The 26,487-nt window shown below is 40.1% G+C and overlaps 1 protein-coding gene across 3 annotated transcripts in view; it reads right to left on the reverse strand.

Moving 5' to 3' along the window:
* Positions 1-26,487, reverse strand: part of gramd1bb (GRAM domain containing 1Bb) — a 108,612-nt gene that overhangs the window by 65,654 nt on the left and 16,471 nt on the right. For 2 of the 3 annotated variants that reach the window (XM_069147673.1, XM_069147672.1), the window contains exon 1: positions 20,367-20,511. In XM_069147673.1, the coding sequence (XP_069003774.1) occupies positions 20,367-20,461 (95 nt within the window). In that variant the 5' untranslated portion in view covers positions 20,462-20,511. Of the gene's footprint in view, positions 1-7,699; positions 8,515-8,748; positions 8,970-20,366; positions 20,512-26,487 lie in introns of those variants that run through there. The other variant, XM_069147670.1, reaches the window with a different exon arrangement.

Genomic DNA, 26,487 nt, shown 5'->3' on the forward strand with positions numbered 1-26,487 from the left:
AGACGCACTTTGAACATACTTTTCAAAGTTAATTAGTTATCTATGTAGTCTGTATTCTATTCAGTCAAATTACAGAAGCATGTATTAAGTCTTTACATCTTATTTCTCTTAAAAGAAGTCTACTCAGTATCAACATATCTTTACTTATTTGGAGTGCAGAAAACTTGAACAGCATTACACTACAATGTCCACTGTGCATCCCACCCCTTCAAAAAACAAAAACACCCAACAAAGACGGAAACTGCCAACTATTTACCAGCACCTTTCAGCTCAAAGAAAAGGGTTTGACACTCAGATCATTTCTGAAACATCTCTTTGGTTCCGCTCCCTCTTATCTCCGCTCCTCCTCTGCTGTAGATGCAGAGTGTCTGCATGCTGTTCACTCAGAGGGAAGAAACACTGCATGTGCCGTAAAATCAGACGCGTTTCGTCCAGTTTATGCAACCGTTTGCATAGGTGGCATAGGTGCCTGCTCAATTATTCATGACTCATACACAATTGATGCAATATGCACTATGAACATGATAGCAAAGAGACGTAACTGGATACTGTCAATCTCTACATGCTGTTTGCAACGACAACCATAGAAATAAAAAATAAATAGAAAATTATTAAATAATGCATTATTTGTACAGAACAATGCTACTTTGCACTCACAGAAGCCAGAGTACATCTGAATCTAAATTGTATTTTCATATCTTCAAGCATCCCAGTATCTTAGACAAATGATCTTTAATACTTGGCAGTCATTGGTGTAAATATATTGTGGACTAAAAACTTTACTGCAGTTCAAAATGTAATAAGAAGCACTGTGATAACTTTTTAAGTGATAGATGGTGTCCTGTCACCCCCTGTGAACCATGACCTCACTATGTGAATTGTTATTATTGCACAAATACTTCGGTCTTTAATGTTTTTACCAACATAAAAGTTAAATTGCTAAACAGCTGTGCAAACCATCACCATCCTCCTTCTCCTGCTGCGTTGAGACCATTCAGACAACTGGCTGACTTATTCAAACATGTTCAAATGCTGTTTTCCCCCGACGTGGCTTCATGAGAGTTTGTGTGTGTCTGAAATATTTAAATGCTTAGACGAGGTGTAAGCAGTGAGGCCGGATGAAAAAATACTACACCAGTTCCTCAAAATAGCTCTGCTGCTATCAGGCTGCAAAACAGCAGATTCCACTGTGTCTGCAAGCTTCCACTGTTCTCTGATGCATAATCTTTTAACACGCTAAGATAGGAACAAGACTGGAATGACAATATTAAGACGACACAGTGACAAAGGTGACAAATTGGCGACGAACTGTGATAAGTGAGAACACTGGGGCTGGACAAACAATGTGTTACTAAAGCTCCACTTTGAGGTAGGGGAAGATTAAAATCAGAAATACTCATGATTTTATCCTTGATCACAAAAGTTTTTAGGATTGACAGCAATTGAAGGGGAAAATTGAATCATGTTCTGTGTCGGTGACGGAAAGCTGAAGCTGTTTAAGAATTTTTTTTTTTAATTTCAAATCATCTCTGAGGCAGACAGAGACACGCAACCCTTTACATCCAATTCACTTTGGACCATTTTTTTATTGCAGTTATACTGCAATACTATATACTAACAGACAGCAACAGTGCAGATGTACTGCAATACGCTTAAAAACTACGCTCTCAGTTACAACTTAATAAAATATTTTTGAAATACTTACATTTTCAAATGCTTCCTTAAGGAGACCATGTTGACAATGTTCACACAGCACCCGAGCCCATCATTACAACACAAGCATCCAGTCAACTATAAAAGCTCTGCCACGTTTGTATATCAACTGCACAGATACAGGTTTCAAGGCACCAAACCTGAGTGAGTACAATGTGTCAACTAGAAACAAAGTGTGCTGCACATTTTGTGTGCACATTCAGTCACAAAACAACAAATGACAATGATCTTTTAAAAATGGTACTGGCAATGGGATTTGTGTTATACTATAAATATGTGTTCCCAAGTCTACCGGAACCGTGAACTTGACTGTCTCAGCATAATAAAGTTTCAAAATTCAACAACAGAATAACAAATGGTTTCCTATTTCTTGTACAATTGCGAAAATGTCATAAGAACAGATGTTCCTTAAAAAGTTTACCCTGCTGTATTATAACTTTTCAAGAAGAAAAGGAAAATCCATGGGTCAAAAAGAAAAGAAATTCAGAGGATCAAAGTACTGGGCAGCCATGGGTGTCACTCCTGGTGAATACATGTCCAGTGTTTTTGTGAGAGTGGACAAAACTACAACAGCTAGACACAACTTTAACTTTATTAAAAAAAAATGTTATCCTTATGGTCCAGAAAACTTTTAACGCAACTATTAAGGTCATCATAAAATATAAAACATTGACCAAAGATTGGAAAGGGAGATGTTTTTGGTGTTTTAATTAGAGCAAGACCGATATACTTTTTTATAGTGTAGCATTTGTGCCAAAGATATGTAATGGAGGCAGGATATTTTAGTTTATTGTCCTCCCTGACATTATGTTCAAATTGACTTCAAGACACTTTTTCTGAGCATCTGTGCATGTTGGCCCACGTATACGCGATACTAATATATCTGTGATCAAATCAGTTGGCCAAGACATCACTCTGGCTCTAGTTTTAATGGCTTTATATCATTTCGAAAGACAGATTTTTGTTATTTATATTGTTTGGAAAGAAAATCAATTTCTGTTATTAAGGACAGCAGCATGTATTATGTTCAGGGTCAATTTGACCACAAGAAAAACAAACAATCTCAAACATTGTGAGTTTATCTGTAAAACAAAAGATCATCATCAGAATATAAGTAAGGAACAAATTTAGTTATTTATTTACAAGAAACATATATAAAAAGTAGGGATTGTTCTATGCTTCCTTAAGTGTTATAGCTGCCAATGTGCGAGAGTTACATACTGACCAAAATAAGTCTGAAACAATATGAACTGCACGTTATCTTTCGGACACAGTTCAGCCTTTTGTCTGCAGTGCTGTGCACGTGATGTGAAATGAGTTTGTTTGTGAACTCCTTGCAGAAGTATTTCTTGCATTTCATAAAGGTGTTGCTGGTCGCAGAGTCACTTCTGTAGGGACAGATCTGCCACGTTTCCTGCCTGCAGCATGAACCACTGGATGAGTTGCTTTGTGTCTCGATGTCCTTCACAACAGTTACAGCAGCTGTTGATGCTCTTGCAAGACACCATCTTTTCTTGATGTGAGGTTTCACCACTGTGTAACGAAGGTGTTCTGGTCCATTTTACAAAGGCATTGCAGGGACCCACATTCCTGATGTTGAAGGAAATAACAAGAAGGTGACAGGTAGTCATCGGTCAGCTGGCTGTGATCTCGTTAGCCCCTCCTTTGATCTTGTTGTAGTCCAAGACCATTTCTGGTTTTCTGTCTTCTCTGGTGCTCAGGGCAGCATCTTTGTGCATGGGTGCTTTACAGGGAGCAGGAGGAGTTATATCCTTGGTGAATAAGTATTCCTAGTTTACTCGGGAAATCAGCAATGGACATTCCTGAAATGCTTCAGAAATCTAATGGCAACGAAGCAATGAGCTGGGCGAGGTGTTTTGAGTGACATTCATGTTTCAGAGGGACAGAACGTCACTGTTCAAAACCAAAAAAGGCGCATCAGGTCACAAGCGCCACCAGGTGGTGTTTCTTTGATATTCAGGTTGTGCACCTGAATTTGTCTCCTCCGGTCAGACAGTCAACACCGAGCTCTACTGAGATGTTCTGAGGCGTCTGAGGGAACATATAAGGCGGAAAGGAACTGAATTGTGGCGTGAAGGGACTTTGGTCCTCAAACATGACAACGCGCCTGCTTACAGCGCATTGAAAATGGGGGAGTTTCTCACATGCAAAAACACAATCGTCGTTTCCCACCAGCTCTACTCAACAGATTTAACTCTGACTCTTCTTTCTGTTCCCCAAAAATTTGCCACTAAATTTGATGTGAGCTCTCAGCTCAAGTTTGAGGTGCATGGAGAAATCGCCACATCACATTTTTAACACTTTAGCAATAGACCGGAGCTCACAAAAACATGTGTAGCTCAGGAGCTGATGCTGATCCAGCGGCAAAATTTGGAACATTTACGAACAAGGGTTTTTAGTTTTCTCCTGCTTCGAGCATAACAAAGTGATAGCTTCAGACCGGTGCAGTTGTCATTTTCCTGTCAAGCACCCTCGTAAGAAGCAAATGTCCTTGAGCCCATCTGATGGTTGTGTTGGTCTTAAAACGAAGTGTGGCCAGGTGAGTTGTTTGCTGCATTTCTGTCGTAAGGCAGCAGAAAGTGATTACGTGTTTGACCAATAAAAACCTTGTCTTAAGTCAGTGGCACATGTTTTTTTTAAGGGCACATTATTAAGAGAATGATATGTGGCTCCATAGTCAGGTGGGGGCACAAATTTGCATGCTGGTTGCACACACTGACACACAGAAGCACAAAACATACAAAAGATTAAAAATACAAAGATCAACATGTGAACCATTGTTGTTGTGTTCATCACTCTGCTCAATCTCAGCAGGATCAGATCCATGTCCTCTGCAGAGAAGTGTTGCCTCCTCCTACTTGGCAAGTTCGCCATTATAAAAGCAACCTGCCAAGGTGTGAGCACATTGGCTGTTGAAAGGCAATGGGAGATGACACGCTGGTTGATTTATTACTTAATATTATACCTAAAACACACCGAGGGTTATTTAAGAGATTAACTACAAAAACTTGTAAGCATGCAGCTTACTATGTGCTCAGAATATCTGGCGTTAAACTAGCAACCGTGGATTTGGACCTGCTCCAAAGGCACCAGCCGCTTTACACCGTGTGCTTAAATAATAACACATGGCTGTTGTAAAGTAATAAGACTAAGCCTACAGTAGTGTGAGCGTCTATATTTACGAGGCCACAGTTGTGGTTTGAGATTAATGCTGACATGTTTATCTGTACCATGTTTGACATCTTCATTTATTTGAAAAATATTAAATAATTTGCCTGAAACACAAAGTATAGCTGATTGAAACTTTATGAGTTTTTAGACAATTTTCACCTGATAATGTGCCAGGAGAAAAGTTAAGGGATCCTTTTACCCGAGTCAACCTGAAGGGGACATCAATGTCTATGTCGTGGCAATCCATCCAATATATTAGTTGTCAACGTACTTCACAAATGTTAACATCCATGTGACACAAGAAGAAAAGTCACAGGACGACTGCAGCTATCAAGATTGACTGCCTAGTAGGCACCATGAATACATGTAACAAATTTCACGGTAATTTATCCTACAGTTGTTGAAACATTTCTGGACTGAAGCGCTGGACCATCAGACATACACACCAACGTTGGCATCCCTGCAACCACCTCACTAGTCTTGCTAAAAGCCCTTCAAATCTAAACCAAAATTCATTTGTGCTGAACAAAGTAAAAAAAAAAAAAAAAAAAAAAAAAAAAAATCTCCTGCATCAATGCTGGTAAAAAAACTAATTTGTATATTATGTAAAGTATCCACTATTTTTTTCATTGCAAATACGCACTTACATAGAAAGTGAGACTGCTGCTGGTAGGTACAAAGAAGGTAACAACAAAAGCGGCATTGTATTTCCAACATCATCAGTCAGGATGCTCCTGTATGCTGATTACCTTTGTGTAAGCTGACAGGTCAACGTGCCTTGTATTCAATACCAGAGCTGATGTGCGTCCATGTAAAATGTCTCAACTAAATGATGCTAGTATGGAACAGATTTCCAGTTAATATCAAGTTGTCAAAAGTTCAATGCTACTGAAATAAAACTGATGAGTAAACACAAGGCAGAAGATGTGGGCAGCAGTGCTGACGCAATAGAAAATATCTTTGTGTGAGAACACTGCAGCAGAACACTCTGTTCTAACTTTACAACCTGCTTGTTCTGCTTCAGCAACAATTAAGTAAAGATAAACATTCATAACTGGATTATTTATGTCACTCCCACACAGCTTTAAGTCCGTGGAGTTATTATTTAATACACACAGCTTGCAAAATGGAGCCGAGTGAGGAGGAGGAGGAGCTATGTCATCTTAACGCCACAATGTGGTATTAAGCTGAGAAACGCTTGTCAGAGCGGTCCACGTTACACCTTGAGGGGGGGATAGAGCTTTACTCAAGATGCACTGGATAATGACGTCACGGTTCTGCACTTGTGCCTCTGGAGAGATGGTGTCGATTCAGAGAAAGAGAACACACAGATGGACAGACGCATGAATCCCTCGTCCCCGGTGATAACTGGCCTCTTAGACTACAGCAATGACGAAAAGACAAAGAAATACAGAATTGTTCCTCATCTCGCCATAGTTTGTGAGGACACAATATTAATGTTGAAAAATAATAAAAGTCGGCCACGTCTGACGTCTGATCAAACGTCCCATGACCAACTAGAGTACGGTGAAGTAACCAAAAGGTTCGCATCTGAGCAATGACTAGAACCGTGGACTGCTCCAGCAACCAAATCGGACTTACTTTCCAAAAAATGCAAATATTCACATGCTCAAAAGTCAATTTACTTCTAAAATGCATAAATGAGCCATTAGAAAAAAAAATACATATACCATGAGGGGAAATGTTTTTTTTTTTGTATAACACCTGGGGCCCTTTCATATATTATCTAGAGAGGACAGAAGCACCTGGAGATACTCAAGTAGCTAGGTGATCCAAAGCATGTCGTTGTTTTTTGTCTTGAGTGTATACATTTTCTGGGGGTGTTGTTCGAGACCCTGTTTGTGCAGGTTTGTGTATGTGTATATATCTTGTTAAAAATTAATAAATATATTGTTGGAAAAAATGTTTAATGAATGCTAGAACTGAGTTTTCTTGGCTCACTCATTAGAGTATCTTTGTAATAATAACAAGTAATAATAATAATAAGACCCAGTCACCGTTATTGACCCTATGACCTTGCCTCTCGCTGCACGCCCCCCTACTGAGTCTCAGATGTCTGTACCTCACAGCTATGCATCCAAACGGAAGAAACCTATTCATTTTGTTGAGCTTCTTGACCTTCAGTTCTGCGGACAGACCAACCTTCTACGCTTTAGGTAAGTGACCCTGCAGTATCACTTTAGCCCTTTGATTTCAACATACAATATCTAGTGTGTGTATCTACACACACAATAGGAAGCAGCCCACTCGTTTGGTTGACCTGCGGTCGGAGTTCTGCACTCTGGCAACTTCACTCGTGGTGCTGCAATCAATAAATATTTGAGCAGCTGAAGTGAGTAAACATCAGCTATCATCAGTGTAACCTAAAGCTAAGCTGTGCCTCTAAAGTTGAACACGCATTCCCTGAACAAAACAACACCAGCATCCAACAATCAATACACAAGACTGACGCCCTCTTCAACCATCCATGTTAAACTGTTACCGGACAGTTTTTCACAGCACACATTCTGCACTTCAGATTGAAGATTTAATTTTGTGTTAAAATGTTTACAGTCATCGAGATGTTTTCTGCTGAACAAGGAACCTCAAGCTAAAGAGCGGTCTAGATGCTAAAATATCTGAAATGTCATGGCGACAACTTAACTCTGTCGAAGTTAGTGATACATCACATCAGTGCAGGTAGCCGGAGGGATGAAGCAGCATGGAGGTATTATGGAAGATGTGGGGAGAAGAGGGGAACGGAGGGAGGTGAGTAGAGAGGGCCCATACCAACCTGCTTTCACTGGCCTGCTCCTTCTTCTCTCTGACCTTCAGCCACTTCCTCAACAGGAAACGCTTGCGGCGAGGAGACGCGCTGGGCGTGGAGCAGCGCGACCAGGAAGAAGGGGCGTCTTCATCGCTGGACGGCGTGATCTCAATGGAAGGCAACTGGAGGTACTCCTTGGAGCTGGAGCGAGATCTGGCCGTGAGGTGACCGCCGGTCAGCCGCCCTCTTCCGACCTCCCTCTCGCTGGGCACGTTCCTCATGCGCCGCATCTTGAAGCGCTTGCGACGGAGAGTTGGGGTTGAGGAGCTGGATTGCACAGAGCAGTCTGAAACTGCGTTGCCTCCTCCATCGGAGTATGCTGGGGCGTCTTTTGGCACACTCACCTGAAGCGAAGGTGGTCTAAGAGTGTCACTCATGACCCCTGACTAGCTCCCCAAAATGCAAACACAGCCCCACAAGCGTTTCTTTTTTGAGATCCGTAGTTACGAGAATTACTGGTTTTGCAACTCTGTCGTAAAGAGCTTTTAGCTGCAGAAAAAAAAAAAAAAAAAAAAATCTGTGCTGAAAAGATGAGGCGCAACTTATATCCTTGACAATCTTTGGTGGTTCACCCACAGTCCCTTCTGGTCTTGTTTATTTTAAAGCCCTCTCCACGTGCCAGCCACCAGGTTACAAGACCGGCTGAGAAGTCCTGAGAGCAGATATCTTAGGCCTGACCAAGTCCTTCTGCTGCTCCTCAGCTGTTGGTGGATATGTATCAGTCCAGTGGCTGGCTGACAGACTGTGAAGAGCAGTCTTGTGGCAGTAAACTCAGTCTCAGGCTGTGGAGAAGAGGGGGAGATTAGATAACAAAGGGGGCTTCTGTTCTGAGAGCAGCAGATGAAACATGTATAAGGCCTGTCAGGGAGTGTAATACAACTCCTTTGCTGGTCCTCCCCGGGGACTGGCAGGCCAAGTTACACACACACACACACACACACACACACACACACACACACACACACACACACACACACATTGGCTATGCTACTGTCAAAAGCTACCAGGGCTTTTACCTTAGCTGTTGCTAATGCTAAAAAGTAAGGCACCAGCTGTCAGCCCTTGAATGTTGATGCTGATGTTGTGTGTAAAGCGGGGGAGGTTGTTGCTTGTCACTTTGTGCTCATTTGGGCGCTGCAGCAGCAGAGGAAGACACTGTTGGTCTGGCTGGTGCCTGTGCTGGAGGTTGAGGTCCGTCTTGTGCCCCAGTGTGTCGCTGTCCCCATGCGAATACTGCCTACAGGTTAGAGGGAGGTGATAGGACTGAAAGGTACAGGCAAGGCTGAGGGGGATGATGAACAAGTTAAGCAAGCAGACACACACACACACACACACACACACACACACACACACACACACACACACACAGGCAGATAATAAAAAAGGCAGGACCATAATGTACAGCAACACACACAGACAAAGGCAGACACCATGACAGTCAATCACAAGAAACAGGCAGCACTTTTGATCAATGACACATTCTCGTCCTATCCACCACCATGCAGCAATCACTAATCTCTATCAATCTCTATCAATCCCTGAAACTTTTGTTCCCTAACATGGTTTTTGAAAGTTGACCTTTCAACTTTCTGCCAATGTCCACAAACAATTCAGATATAACAGACAATCTCTATGGACCAATACCATCGTACACAGAGGATGTTTGAGTGGCAGCTAACTGCTTTATGTGCACATAACAGAAGTCAATCTTAGTAATCAGAAAACAGAAGCAACCTCTGTGACACTTTACTTGAAGGGGTTTGCGAAACTTGAACATGGAAACTTATTATCAATGTTAATGGCTGTTGCCATGATGCAGTCCCTCCAGGATTTCTCAAGAGTTTTGATTTTGTGGGGGATTTTCCCAATGATTGCGATGTCATTTGCAGAGTTTCAGGTTAGGTTTTTTGAAGTAAAATTGTGAAACTTAGAAAAAAAAAAAATCACAAATTGTGGAGAAAGAAACTAGATGTTTTTTAAAGCACTACCTGATCAACAGTAATATTTAATCACTTCCTTTAATAATAACCATGCTGCACATCACAGACACATTTTAGTTCTGAATATAAATAAATAATCAGAGTTTCTGTTGAGGACATTATCTGGGGGGGGGGGGGGGGAATCACTGGAACTCTACAAAATTTCAGGCTCCTGCAAATATTGCAGATTGCTTGGATTTGCCTTAATTATTGCGATTGCAAGAAAACGCTGAGCGGTCATTCTGCTGTGGACCGGGGAAAACCTGTGATTGGCCTGGGTATGCGTCTCAGAAAAGAGTCGCCAATATGAATAGAGCTCATTCATATCAATGTGACTGAAAGACACAAACACTTAACAGGCTCTTCTTGGTAGAGCTTCAGAGAAAAGCTTAAAAGAGCAGATACAACACTTTGTGAAGACAGTTTTTGTTACTTAAAACTACAAAATTAATACTTATGAATATCAAAGGCTGCAAATAAAATTATGGAAAAGTGTCAAGTATGGGACCTTGAAATTAAACTTGTCATAACAAAGACATCCAAAACAATGTCAACTTTAAATATAAAGTGACTGAATGACACTTAATGACAGGTGTCATGTCAAACCTCTTCAAGGAAAGTATTTCTGAGCCTCCTCACCAAATATTCAATCTTGAAAGAGGAGCCAATGCGCTGACCACCTGTTTAATGAAAACCTTTGATGGTTTTCTAAATGTGGGCCAAGACCACACCTGTCAGTTCTGGAGGTGCAACTGTCAAGCAAACGGAAGCAAAACAAAATAACAATGGGCTTCACAAAGCATGCAGTCAGGGGTGAGTGGGAGCCTTGTGGGAAAACTGGATCAAAATACAGCACACACAAAATCAACAGTAAACACAACCATCTGCGTTCTTCTCAAAGCCCACGCTTTTAGCAATACTGGAATAATTGTCCTGTACATATGGCTTTCTCAGCTGAGCCTCTTTGAGGTGAGAAACATAGACGGGGTGGGTGGGGGGTGGGGGGGAACGACAGTAAACTGCATGTGCTCAATGAGACAAAGGAGAGAGCACATCATGTCTGCAGACATATATTATTGAACATAAGAACATAGCCACTATTATTACGACTAAAAATTAATCAAAACATATTTAACAATTACATTCATTTGTTAAAGCAAGTCAATAAAGTGTTCTATACATGTTATTTAAGGTGATAACATCCGATACCAGATGTTCCACTATCAAATACCTCAAAGAAGAAGCACTGTTTTGGATTGCAGGTAAAAAAGGGGAAAAGGGAAGTGTTCTCTACTGTAAATAGAATGCAATAGTTTTGTCTAGAGGAAGTGAGAGCATGAAAAGCCTTTTTTTTTTTTTTTTTTTTTTTTAGGACAATCTGAAAGTATTCATAGAGGTGGGATGTGACAACTGCTCTCACTGCAATACTGAACATACTGCAAGGCCAATACAAAAAAAAATACTGCAAGGTTTCTGGCAGAGGCTTTCAAAGCAGCGGCCAACAGCTTAAACGATTATGAAACTTTCATCTTGTATTTAAAAATTTTCTTACTTTTAGAAACAAAAATATCAGGCTAGTGCCTATGTCCAAAAGAAGCAAGGAGCGTAATGTGATGTGATGTGATGTGATGTGACGTGATGTGATTGGAAACCTGAGGACACTACGCACCGCCCACCTGTAGGAGAAACCTGTTGCTCAAACAGACACACCCCCAAAAACATGGCTAAATGTTCTCCCAGACAGGTCACTTCTTGACACATCTGCATTATATTGTGCTGTGATTACTATTCAGCAAAAGTCAATGGCTCCTTTAATATTTTGTACACTGCTCTTTGTAAATAGAAGGGAAGAATCAATAAGTTGTTACAATACGAGCTCATTAAACCTCCATTTGAAGCCCACATTAATATAGAAGTTAATGTTTCAAAAAGTATTTTACTTTAACTTTGTAATCACAAATTGGAAAATAGATAAACCGTAGATAACAATGAACTATTCATTCATTTCACTTGCATTATTAAATAATCATATACTAACATTTATCATGACCGGTGCTGTCAAATGCTTTAGTGAAACGCCGTCATCCTTTTTAGTTCAGTGATAGATGAAGATAAACAAAGAGGAAGAAACTGCAGAGCAGAAATCCTTAATGAATGCTCCATCGTGGCAGTTTATGTTCCTATGTGCATGCACAATGTGGCTTTAAGCAAACGCACACCCCATGTTTACCTTACCAAGTGTGAACTGTCAGTCCACACTAACCGAGTGTGAATCTCTTTAGACATTAAACAATATATATTTTTTTTTCCATAATATAAAAAGGTACAACTGCTTTTTGAATTTTCTCTTGAAAATATCAATGAGGTGACAGCCAAGGCTGGAGTCTAACTATCAAAGAGGACTGCGGTGTACTAGAGTACGAGTAGATAAAAAGACACGATGTTATTCCAAAGTGGATCAATTGTTTGAGATATTCTGACAAATAGTCACAGCCACTTAAATTTAGAATAAATTTGTGATTAAACTGTAAATTATTAGTTAATTAGCTACATCCGCTGACACTACAACCTATCGCAGCCTTCAGTATCACAAAATGTACGTATGTATTTAGGTTTTAATAATATATTTTTTTTAACTAAATAAATATTTAAGGCCCGAGCACCGATGGTGCAAAAGCCCTATTGCTATTCAAGCGATTATTATTATTCTCCGTAAACAACTGCATTTTTGGAGGCTTTATCATACTCAAAAACTCATGAAACACGCATCTCTCCCGGCGAAATATGTTGTATTTTCGTGGAGTCGCGAGTGGGCGTGGCCAAATGGCTCACTAGCGCCCGCCCCCTAAAGAGATGCCCCGGCGGCTACATTTACGTACATGCATGAAAATCGGTGGACACGTGTATCACACCTAGACGTACAAAAAAAGTTACATTGCACCATTACATCAACTCGACAGGAAGTCCACCATTTTCAATTTAGTTGCCATTTTTGGTGATTCGCACATGTTGTGCACTTTGTCGCACTCCTCCTAGAGATTTTGGCGGACCGACTTGAAATGTCGCCATGGCGATGCGGCAAAGTTTGATGTCTGGCAGTGACACAGGAAGTTGATGTTTAAGGTCAAAGGATGCTTGAAACCTCATGAAAAGTGGCACATACTGTACATCCAGCGTGGTGAGACGATATACGTTGGGGAGCCAGCGGCCCCGACCCGCCGGCTCCCCAACGTGCACCGTGCGAGGGCCCGCATATCACTGCTTGCAGTTTTAATTTTACAATTGCATTCATAGTTATATTGCAACAGTTATCTTATTTTTCACTTTTTATGATTCACATTTTGCTGTTATTATATTTCATTATTATGAGCTGGAGTGAAAATGAGTTTTAGATCAAATAATAATGTGGATTACATCTAATTTGGATTTGGCATTGGCAGCTTCATTCTCTGAATCCCCGTGTTTCAGGGCAGATTTGACTCGTGTGGAGTAGAGTTTATTGTGGTTGTTTGAATTTCTTTAGAGCAATCATTTTAAACCCAGTCATGACTATAGATAGCCATGTCACATAAGATAACTTGATTTTTCTTTCCCTTATGACTCTATTTAAGCATCAATACTGAAGTGAGAATAGCGCTCCAGGCTCCAGGTCATTAAACACCATCAGGTCATTAAACATTAACTCATTCTATATGGAGTAAGTCTGGACACACACACACACACACACACACACACACACACACACACACGGTGACCTGGAGGCGGAGTGTGGAAGTGGGCAAACATCATGCATTAATCATGGTGAAACGTTTCTCATTACGGTTTCACACGTTGGAGTAGTGTGAGGTCGTACTCTGACATCGCTGGGCTCAATCCAGACAGCCAGGTAACGTCAGTTTTAAGCATGTGGCGGATCATGTGAGCACGACTGACAACTTACTTAAAAAGTGTTGTTTCAGCTTGCTGCCACACATTTTCTGTTGTTGATTATATTCAATTTAAGGCACAGTTAAGTGATTTTCTCATCGAGTTATGTTTGAGAGAAACACTGCTCTCCAGCTTGAGAGCGTGTTGATTCACCTGTACACTATAATAATATCAAAAACTTGAGTGCACAGCGTGAAGGACCCTAATCGTCTAGCCATCTTGTGTCTCAGTGCCTTGTGCACTTTGCCATGCGTACATCAGTGGAGTCAACAGATGGACCTACCGCAGAGTAGCTTTGCTGTTACAGCTGAGACAGAGATCACAGTTTTCCATCACCGTGATAACGACACAGCACAGAACAACCATGTGATTGCTTGCCTTTCACGCGTCATTACTGACCATCAAAGTTCACCTCCATTGTTCCCTGCCTCTCTATTCTTAGTGCCTGTCAGCACAATGTCAAAGTCTGTGGGCAGATTACAGAGGCATGCTAATGCTGATTAACAAACACTCATGGAAATACATGCAGTATACAGTGCTCTGATTAGTGAAACGAAATCTTTACAAGGGCACGAAATATACAGCATGCAAGACCTGGATATTTCATATCATGGATAAAGTATGAAAACCACTATTTCAATGAAGAGGATGCTGTAACCTTTCCTGCCTGCACCAGACTACAGTTCACAGCTTTAGTTTACTTCGCTGTGATTACAGTCTGGAAACCCTGTTTGCATTAACGTTTGCACGGGCACTCTGAAGCATAGTGTCCTCAGGTTTTCAATCAGATCGAGTCAGATCCACCGTTCATCCAAATATGGTCACTCCTGGCTCCAAACCGCTCAGAGCTAGCAAAATGGCAGTGGCCATAAAGTCAAACTCAAGGCGTCTTAACAGCAGTTCACAAACCAAGGGGTGATGTCACCGTTGGTTGCCACTTTCGTTACACGTCAAGGTCTACGCCCAGAAGGATGTAACGTCTGGAAACGATTGCCTGTGGAGCGTAGCCAGACCCATTAATTCGAGCTCGAGTCTGGTAACATGAGGCTAGCTGACACTATCCTTGGACTACAGAAGTCTGTACTTTAAAAAAAAAAAAGAAAAAAAAAAATCACATTTAAAGGCTATATGTAATTCTGAAACTTAAACTAAGCATGCCACTGGTACTTTACTAAGCAGTGCTATCAAACTAATGAGTATAATGACCACAGTGTGATTGGTGGCTGTTGACAGCTATGATAGTGAACGTAACACTGCTATCAGTGTGTGTAGTAAAAGCAGTTTGCCATAACAGATTTGAAAAAAATCGACACTTAAAAAAATAGGAAGGTGAGCGCATTTTTTGTCATTTATCCTCCTTCTCATTGGCAGATAGAAGAATTTAGAATAACTCGTATAAGAAAGCACTAAACAAACAGCAAAACACAGGAAGATCAGGTAATCAGGTTCTAAAAGTAAGAGCTGCTTCATACAGTATGTCCATCTTCAAAGTCAATATTCAAATCTAACATACCAACCAGGCCAGTGTCAATGTTTTGTGCTCCTCACAGCAAGTTCAAATCCATTATGTTTAGTACACAGTATGATGTGTTTTTTGGTTTTCATGTCACTTCAACAAACAAACAACCCACGCAAGAAAAAAAAAATTGAAGAAAGAAATTTGATGATGTAAGAAGGGAAGACTTTATCAAACCAAAGCTATTTTCACAGGCACAAAACAAAAAAGGGGAAACAAATGCGATGAAATAATAACAATATTTTCAAATAAAATATTCATACTCTGCCTCTGTGTCGTGTTTTTCTCTGAGGCACAGTGCTATTGATGTGTAACGATGTACAGTCCATACGAAACAGCCTACCTCCCGTCCAAAACTGTATAATTGAGACATTATTCACTTGTGTTGCAGTTTTCATAACCATCGATCTAGTTGGGTGATGAGCAAATATTTCATCCACTGTGAAGGTATGAGGAGATTATAAACTCTGCTCACGTAACACATCTCACCCCATTTTCCCTTTCCTGCACTAGTTTACTGTATAAATCTGAGTAGCGCTCGAGTCCAGCACACCGACTCGCTGTAAAGAAGAAGGAACACATTGTACTGCAAATGACTGCGCGCTCCAAACAAAAATAAAGAGACCACTCTCTCGCTCGTTCTTAATGGCGCCACACTCTGTTTCTGCGACGTTCACCAGCAAGAGAAGCCATTTACTGTAAGATGACTTCACTGCAAGTATAATACAGCATGAAGTTATTTTCAGTCATGAGTTATGTATTACCTTGGAGTTACTTAAGACTATCCTCGCAAATGTGTACGCTTTGCCACGGGTTCCAACCACAAATATTAACATGCAGCTTGGTAACATCCGTCCTTCTTAATCAGAGCTGGCAATCAATCCTATGTCCCACAGTTCTCATCATAAAAAGGGCTGCCTCCTCCTCCTCGTCAGAGACTTGCTGTACTGATCAAAACCCAAGCTTTCATGTCTTATTTAGACACCCTCCCATCTAAAAATAGTTGTGTAACACTATGGAAACAGGCACAGCTCTTTCAAGTATAGTGAAGTATAGTATGTGCTAACTTGCCAGGCTGTGAATAAAAACTATGATGAAAGGAAGTTAAGACAAAATTGGCTGAATCAAAACAACCAGAACCAGTGAATGTGTTTAGTCTGTTTCAAAAGGTAGCATATTTTAACTGAGGCTACGCACGTCCGTATGTATGCTGCGATTGACTAGTGGTGATCAGAACGGGCCAAAATCTGTTCTGAATAAATCCGAGATAAAAACTAGGTCATGCCGTTGCAGAATGAGTCTAAATTTTTCATCTCTAACATACTATAGGTGCTGGATATCCAGGCTGCAAGTCACATCACTACTGAAACACTCCCAATTACTATATAGCAGTTCACCAAATGGAACACATTGGATTCTCTGTGATTGTTTTTTATCAGGTAAAAAGAATGAACTGTGCATGAAGGCAAATACCGCATCATAAAGACACAAAAGACGTGGCCTCTGGCATCGATGCCATGTCCACCTGACTCAAAGAAGGAAGTAAGGTGATGGAGTAAAAAGCCAGCAGATTGCTGTTCAAGTATGCGAGAAAGCAAAAGTCAAAGTGGACGTATTTTAAGTAACGTAGGTAAGTAAAGTAACAAACCGTATTAAACTACGCCACATAAATTAGCTTGCATGCGGGATGTTTCTTACATGAGTAACGTACTTATTTGAACTTAAACCATTATCTAACCCCAACCAAAGTGTGGCTTTAACAAACACATAAAATCTCTTTTGTCAGCCTCCATTAAACAACAATAGATTGTTAACATCCATTGCAACAAGGTGTCAGTAAAACATGCATGGTGCCGACATCAGATGTTACATGTGAAGATGTCTACAGTTGTCAAAAAGCTCCGTGTGGAGCTTCTTCAAAAAATAAACGAAGATGAGGTGCTGCGCCATCTCGGCCGGGTGAAGCTAGACTTTCATAGGTCTACCACAGATCTCTACAGTCGTTTGAGGCTAGATGGTTCATCCACAAATCAAAACTCAAGGGCCAGATAAGGTAAGTTTGATAGAAGTCCCGCAGGAAAAACAATGACCCTCATCTCAAATATGAAGCTCAAGACGTGCTCTTCATCTGCTTTGTCGAGGGTTTTCAAAGTGTGGTTGCAATTATTGAGCCTGAGGTTACAGCGTGAATGGATCGCTCTCTTATTTTGACAAAAAAGTTGGCAAGATTTGCCTGAATTAGGTCTGATTGGGGCTATTAGATTTCAGTTGTATGACTTTAATTAGGGCTATTAAATGATGTTAGCAAATGAGGCACTGACAAGACAAATTACGTGGATCTGTCATACTCTCCTGCCTCTTAAATTTGGTGCTGCTAATATGAGTGATTTTTTTTAATGTAACCTGCTTTTCATCTACCTTTAGTAGAACTGCACTCATCAGCTCATCAGGTGCCCTAAAAACCGCTAAAGATTTGAAAGTTTCAGCTTTAAAAGGCAGTTTACTTTATTCTCTTTACTTCAGCAAAAACAGGATCAGAAAATAAATTCTTCAAACTGATGTTAATACCCATGAACTGAACCACAGAGCATTCAACAGGAAGAGGCCAGCCCACAAGACTTAAGTATTCTCCAGAAGTGACAAGCTGACATTCAAGCAAAAATCCCCACCTACAACACAGTCAATTTAATTTGGTTACCGACATGTACCTGAACATTTTAACACAGGATAGGGAAAAAAAACACGTCTCTGCATCTTGTACATTCCCACTGAGACAACGTATTTAAGCAGGCAGAGCTCTTTATATCGACAAATCTATCGCACTCTAATAATGAAACTAAATACAGGTTGCAAGCATACACAATAATGTTCTCTATGATAAGTCAGGTTCCAAAATAAAGCCAACATAATCTGCAATGTCCAAAATCTTCCTCTAAAACTACTGAGGTAAAAACAGCTGCAAGCAAGAGCACTGTCTGTTCAGCAGTTGTCATTTCCTGTGGGGTTAAGAAGCATTTTCCCAGGCCTGACAACCACAAACAGCTGAGAGAAGAGAGGCTGTCAGAAACTGAGAGACACGAGACCATGCGATGCATTCAAAGTGGACTCTCACAGGAAGAGCGGCCGATGGCGCCGGTTGCCAACAGTTTCTCGCACAAACCACTCCTGTTTGGGGCACGCTGTTGTTGTTTTCACATTCACCAGACAACAGTACTACAACGAAGTGTTTCTTGGATGTGTAAATATGTGCAACGGTAACGACTCCATTGTGTCTGAGATCTTTGCAGTCACTCCGGTGTGAAAGAAATAGCAACCGTTTCCCGTAACACAATATTTTTTAAAATACGCCATACGTACGGTAGGTGTTATCAATCTGTTCAGAATTCTGTCCAATAAATAAGAGAGTTGTTGAAAGGTTTCTGCGATTTTTGGGCTAAGCTAAGCTAAACATGATAAGGACATCGAAACAATCCTCTGATTTGAGTTTGGTTGAGAAGTCACTGAAATGTTCTCATTTTTACAAGTTGTCTTATAGATCAGGTCAAATGCACGCACACACGCACACGCACACACACACACACACACCGAACTGAAAAAGATCCTGCTGTGACACATGGGTGAGAAACTGCATATCCAGCTCTCTGCCCTCTGAAGATGTTCTCTTAATACATGCGGAAAATCACGGTGACATTATAAAACTAGTGTGTGTTAAAGTCACACAGTACACAATATTCAATGTCAACAGTCAAAGCCCGGCCAATACTGGTCTATCACAGATATATTGTATCGGCATACGTGTTGTCTGATACACACGGATATGAACAATTATTTTACAGACCACGACACAGAAAAATATGCTTTGGATGAATTAGAAATTGTTCCAATAGTGTTGTTTATCATTTTTAAATTATATGGGAAATTTACCGTTTCATTGCACTGATGTCATTTGTGAGAATAGAGTTTATTGTTAAAATGTAAAATACCCAGCTTCAATTACATATCTCTAGGTAACCACATTTGAGGGGTGACTGCAAAAAAATGTGTGTATAAAGAATATCTGCAAATATATCAATATCATCATTTTTAAGTCTCGGTCAGTTCCCAGAAATGTTTGCGTTTGCTTCGACCTGACCCTCACAACAGCCAACAGGTAGCAGTAACCAAGGAGGTGATGTCCACAGTTGCGATATGAAACAAGTATATAGTCTGTGCCAACTAAGGACCAAATTACTGAGGTCTATTTAAAAAAAACAAAGAAAAAAAAGAGCATTTCATTACTTACATCATCTTGTTTCTTGCATTTCGTTTTTCTCTTATTTCTTGTTTTGACCGTTACACAGTTTAATCAAGTGTCTGTTGCAGCCAACGTCACGGTTAAGACATGGAACAAGAGGAACCAAGTCAACTACATGTATTAAGATATGGCTACACACACACACACACAGGGAGAGATCATGCATTCCCTATTTTTTGGATTCAGTGAAGTACTTGTAAGATATGAGGAGACTGCAGGACACAAACCTATAAGAATACAAATTCATGTAAATGAATACAAACTTTAAATAATAATTTCCATGCTGGCTTCCATCAATCTGGCAACATACAGTGAAGTCATGACAACAATCGGATGGTAAGATGAGGTCTTATGAAGATGGTCTCACAAGGTAAAGGACGAGAGCAGAGAGCGGGAATCGAACCAGCGACCATCTTCATGACATGTTTATTTCATTATTTCTTTCCCTTAAATTAAAAGGCACTGGGTGCCTCAAGCTTGTTTGACTTTGCACAATCGTTTGCGATAGCTGTGTTTATTTTAACACCAAAGTGGCTTACACACGCAGCAGGAACCGGACAGCAGCAGCAAGTGCATTAGAGCCCTTTAATAGCGACGATACAGGAAATTACTGCCGGCATTGACGCCGAATTATGGCGCGTCTGTTTGCTGTACGGGAAATCAATACACTGTTTACTCAGTTTAATCACGGCATTTAAAAAAAAGGAAAGAAAGAAAGTCGCTATAAGTTTTAATCAGTGTCGCGCGCTGAGTTTCTCCTGCTGTTTTAACGACTAACCTGACGTAGTTCGGGGTGGCGCAAACTTAAAGCGTGCAGATATCAACAACGCACCAACTGTCTGCTCCAACAGAGCGCTAAACCCCCAGAAACCCGGGATAAAAGTCTGGCATGTTTCATCAATAAGTGTCTGATTTTACCTTCGACTCGCCGTCGACAACTTCCACAAACTTGCGCGTCCACTCGACTCGCGCACAACGCAACCGCCGATGATGACTTCACACACGGTTCTCATCCATGCTGACAGGTGGCACAAATCCGGGGGACGTCTGTCGCTTTGTTATTCCGGGCCGAATAACAAACTCAAATCAATGCATCTTGGAGGCGGAGACCCGTTACTTCACGGAGGAGAGCCGTAAAGAGCAGACCACTGAGCAGTGACCTATCAGTGTCTGGCCAAACACCACTACTGACCTCCCTCCTTTTAACCTCTTAGTGGCTGCTCCTCATCGACCCGCTTCTATTTTAATACCAGAATAAGCGATGCTATTCTTTTCTCTATCTGGTTACAATTTGAATATTTGTGCTCTGCACAATAATAAACACCAAAAGATCTCAGGGCATCGTGCAAACTGTCTCATTAGAAGAAGCATCAACAATTAAAACCATTAATCAGACTGGATTATTGAATCAGAACACAATGTCGCAAAGGGAAAGTGAGATACACACTGTACTCATCTAAAATCCCTTTAAGTCCCCCAAAAACATTTTCAGCCCACTAATGTAATGCCACTGAAAGTTATTACATGATGCTTTATCATTTTATTATTTATTTAGAGGCCTGATTTGGCCTTACAGGTGTGGATCAATGTCAATTTTAGGCTTTTTCAACACTGATCACGAGAAAATGAATCTTTAATCACATTCAAAATACATATTGACACTAGGATACACCTACATTAATACATTAATAGGAAACACGTCAATCATCACTTGTGCAACTTTTTGAAGTCACGTTTTCAATTTCAATGGAAATTATGTAACTATGGAATTTGAATAGCTTATATTATTAAATTATTAATGCTGTGTCTGGAAAGTCCAAGTTTTGTTGTGTCTGTAACTGATCTACAATAAAGAGAACTCAAAGCAATTCCACTAATGTTGTGAAATAACAAAATATATTTCCAAGAAGGCACTCAAGAGAAAAGATCTCACAGAAAACAAAGAAACACATTCATACTGTGAAGAACTTTCCAAAAATTCACCAAACTAATATACTACAAAATATAGTTGACATTAATTAGAAATATAGATACTGTAAGTATGAAATGTGGCAAACAGTACAAACAGAATTGACAGATCTCAGAAAACACTGTATATAGCAAGAACATTTAAATTACACATTTACAGATTTAGTGTATAAATCTAATTTAACATACAGTATTCTCCATTCTAATTATATTATTGTTAATAAAGCAAGTTTTGATTGGAAAAAGTACTTTAAAAGTTTTACTATGCCATAATATTTTCACCAGCAATGGTGCGGGAATTTTACAAAATTGCAAGCTTCCGTAAATATTGCGGAGATTGCTTAAATTTTGCGTAAAATATTAAAAGATATTATCTCAAGATCGCAGTTTCCTGGAGGGACTGATTGTGAGAAGCATATTTAGCATGCGTCAATACGGTGTTTCCATTTTTCATTTGAATGCTATTGTACAGCAACTGAAAATTAAAGAAAAAAAACAAAACACATACGTGTAGCCACAAAGACATTGAACAGGGAAATACCACAACGCTGCACTGTCCTTTCATGTCTGCCCAGCTGCACAGACAAAGGTAGACAAAACACACCAGCAGGGTGCACACTCACTCAGTTTCACCGGAAACCATGAGGACTTTCTACCACGCTGTACTGTGTTTTGATTTTGCTACAGGCTGGCCTGGCTTTCACATATGCCGCTTTCTTGTGCCATCATTGCGTGAGGAATTTCCATCGTCGTAACACGGGTGTCCGTCTACCCGTCCATGGTCGCATGTGCAGTTTGACACTTTGAGATGACGTTTCCACACAAACAGATGAATCCAAGTTTCATTGGATCCTTTTCAGCACATTCAAATAGACATCCATCAGTGTCAGACCCGTTTTTAAAAGAAGGGAGATTACAGTCTGCAGTCACTTGTTATGTCACAGATCATGAGGTCTGACCTTCTCTGCCTCTTTGGGAACAAAGGATTAAAGGTTACAGACAAACAATGTGGGCAGCTTGTCTGCAAGTGTGTGGTTAAACAATGAGTGTTTATGGATTTGTGTGTTTCCGTGCGTGCCTCCCTAAGTGCGACTTTTTTCTGAGGCCTCGTGCATGGAGCATGCAAAAGACTTGTCTGGCAGAAACTACTTGCTCCTTGGATTCTATGGAGAGCCTGAACAATGTTTCTATTGAGTGGAAAGTAACAGAGAGGGAGAGAAAAGGCAGACAGTCCAACAGATGAGACATAGACAGATCTACAGTTACTATCTGATTACAATCAACGTCATTCACTATCAGAAAGACTTCTAACGAGAAGAATTAGGCTTCTGGGAAGGCTAACTGCAGCTCTACTCTAAATCTGTCCTTTCACTTACCAAGCACAAATCGCCTGGGATTTCCCATCACAGCTCTAGCATGCAAAGGGATTTAATATTTCATTAATTCAACTAATTCTATTCAAATAATTCAACCGTCTCGTCTCATCAAATACACATGCTTCTGATTGTATTCCATTAGAGTACAAAATGGGGCTCTGTTTGACTCATGAATCATATTCGTCCTCATGAATCTCCTATCTTTGGGATTTCAAAGAGATTTCTATACATGTGGAGCAAGCATGACTCCTCTGGGAAAACACACCTGAAAACATAGTTAGCATTCATATACTGTATGTGGCGTTTTATTTACAACATATTCAGCACGTGCTCGGATAAACTGAACTCCATTTAGTGTTTACAGTCAGACAAGCAAGAAACTTAAAGAGTTCATAGATTCTCACACTTGCATGGAGACTATTACAACAGTTGTGAGAATTGAGGATAATGAGATTAAGATGAGATCAATTTTAGGGTTACAACTAACGATTATTAATTAGTCTGTTTTTTTCCCTCTATGGGTTGATTAGTTGTTTGGTCTTTAAAATGTCAGAAAACTGTGAAAAATGGCGACCACTAATTTCCAGTCTTAAAAATCTTATTTGGTCCCAATTATCATTGAAGATTTAAAGGAACCAGAAAATATTCACATTTAAGAAGCTGGAATGAGATGATTTTACCATTTTTCATGAAAAACAGACTGAAATTGATAATTTGATTATCAAAACAATTGGCGATTAACTTTATGTCTATCAACTAAACAATGTTGCAGCTATGTTGGCAAAATTCTGGACAAAATGAGAATCAGGATTTTTGCATAAAATTGAGATCACGATTCTCTCACAATATTTTCTATATAAATGTGTACTGCACAAAAAAAAAAAAAAAAAAAAAAAAAAAAAAAAATACGTTGGTGCCTGAAACAGGATACAAGAAATTCTAGTAAAATATGAATAAGAATACAAACCTTGAGCTTCATCAAGGAAAACTTTTACAGGATAGAAATGAATGAATATATACGCCAATATGAACTCGGGACAACAGAAAGGGAACATTCCCTTTTAAGCTTCATTATTCACCAAACATAAAAAAAAAAAAAACAATCAGCGTTAGTCTCTTATTGACCTTTAAACCAGTATTTTTCTGAGAATTGTCTTTTTGTTGGTGTCTCTCACTCGCTCCTACACTGGTTTTATTTGCTGCAGGTATCCGCTGCTCTGCATCACATGGTGTAGCGTGTCATTGGCTGAGGGAGAAAGTACGAGCGCTTGTTTTGATGTAGCTGATGTCCCAAATGAAAATGCTGCAGAATTGTTGTCATTGAAAAATGAGATTGCTTAGAAGCCTGAATCCAGATCACGACTTTAGTACGATTAATTGTACAGCCCTAGTTGCAGCCCTAATCCATTTGTACCTATTTGACTTGGAGTTGATTAATCATCCACAACAACTAAAGACTTGGTTATTTGCAACTTTGGGACTTAAAGTGTGAGTGCATTAAATTTAGCTAAGTTTATCAATAGCTGGTATTGACTTAATAAGAGGCAAAGCAACAATACAAGCTTTACAGAAACGGTGTAAGTATAAAATGAACGAAATGTCCGGCCTGCTTGTCCTAAACTTAACCATGCAAGAGTCTAAGCGGGTGCATGTGTGATAACAAGGTACAAGGCACTTATGCCCCAGTTGGGGCCTAAAATAGCTACTGTCTGATAGGACTTCAATTAGACTCTACCAAGATACTGTTACAATGAGCCAGTGCTCTGAGGAATAGGAAATCACATACAAGGTGCTGTTGTTGTAATGTGCAGTCACTGAGAGTAATTCATGGCACACACTCAGTAACTCTCTCTGCCATTCGGAAACACCAGCTGGACAACTAATGAACACGTATAAAATCAGGTCTCACTTATCCATTAGCCCACATGTACTGAGTGGATGTAGTACTTTGAATACAAATAAGTTGGTCATTTTATCTGATGTATGGTGCTCTCATAAAATGCATACAAAATTTGCATTTATTTTAATTCAAATTTTTCTCTTCTAATAATTTTGGATGCAATGAGTCACATTTTAAATACACATTTACTGTCCCACTATAAAGCAAAGTGCTGATTGTCTATGTTATAGGGATGTAATGAATGATTGAGGAAGTGATTTCACATGTGATCGAGTCGACAGCTGTATCACATCTGGGCTTTTCTTTGTTTGGCCTTTCATTTCAGTTTGCACAAAATGACCAGTTAGCATTTTCTCAGGGCGGAAACATTTGGTTAAGCCGTTATAAATGATGCTAGTTCTTTATTTTCTATGATATCTCTCTCTTCTGTCACATATTTGCTTACCATATGGGCCTAAGTAAAAGATATTGGTTGAAATTATGGAGCTCAGCTAGTCTGGCTAAGGGCCAATTGTGTGAGCCTGTAGTCCATGCTGCCATCATGAACACCTCGGGAACATGTGTTTAAAGAAAAGCTGGAAACGTGAACTGGCCTCAGGCTACTCACCTCATTTCTAAAAGGTAGTTTTAGTGCCGTCAAGCTTACCCTATTGCTGAACTGACCCGTCATCTGAGACACAGTGCAGCTGGGCCACTCAAGCGTGAGCTATATGATAAGCATACATACTTCACTAAATTGCTGCATGTAGCTGTGCTGCACAGCCTGCCGAACTGTCCGAGTCAATGCATTTGAGCATCTGAGTGCTGGTGGGAGACTAAAAGGAAAAAAAAAACAAAAAAACAATGAAGTAAAGGGCAAAGGAGCGAGACAAACATTGGCAGATGTAGGAGAATTTGCAGGGTTTGCACCAATCCTGGTAAAGTAATTACAGTATGCTCCAACATCTCATTCATCTTCAGCTATCTGGCGGCTCCAGAAGAATGGAGGGCGAGAAATCTGTGGTCGTTGTTTTCTACTCCCCCCACTGATTCATGAAAAGACTCTTTCACATGTATTTTGGGTAGAAAATATTGGGTAATAAATATACAGAACAGGCGTGGGGTAGAGACAAATGTTGCTGCGTTTCCATGGTAACAATAGGAAGACGAACGATAGTTCATTGCTAAATTCAACAACTGTCAGTTAAGACATTAAAGTTTGTTCACTGGATTACGTCTCTTTATTTGCGAGAGACTTTCAATAAATAGAACTGCAATAAACAACATCAGCAGCCTGTATTTGAACAACGGCCTCTTTTACTTAATCAAGATGACATCCATGCTAGGGCAGGCTTTGACTCCCCTCCCCCAGCCCAAAACTCCACCCAAAAACATACTTGCACATACTGCGTGTATAGAAGGCTGCATACAGAAGTGAACAACAAATGAATGAGTCAGATCCCAGAAACGAATTATCACTAATATTATATTGCAGTGAGGAAATCATGAGCAGCTACTTCCGAGGGTGGGTTAGTGACTCATGAGGTTAATACTTTTTCACCCACCGCCTCTCTGGATAAACTTGCAAAACCTCTCTGACGTGGCTATGGAGGCGAGTGGGCCGAAGGAAGCTCATCAAGACGACTGTAGTGCTATTTGTTGAAGTACAGGAGCGCAGCTATGACACACGGGCGCATGCTGGGAAACCACTGTGGTGGCAAGTTTACATACAATAGTAAGTAATACAGCCTTGATAATTGTATCACTTTAATTTGGTAAGTACAGGGTTTGTAATTTGAAAAAGATACAGGACATG

The sequence above is a fragment of the Embiotoca jacksoni genome, unplaced genomic scaffold (assembly GCF_022577435.1).
Source record: "Embiotoca jacksoni isolate LCO1_2020_lvr unplaced genomic scaffold, fEmbJac1.0.p SCAF_14, whole genome shotgun sequence".
Lineage (NCBI taxonomy): Eukaryota > Metazoa > Chordata > Actinopteri > Embiotocidae > Embiotoca > Embiotoca jacksoni.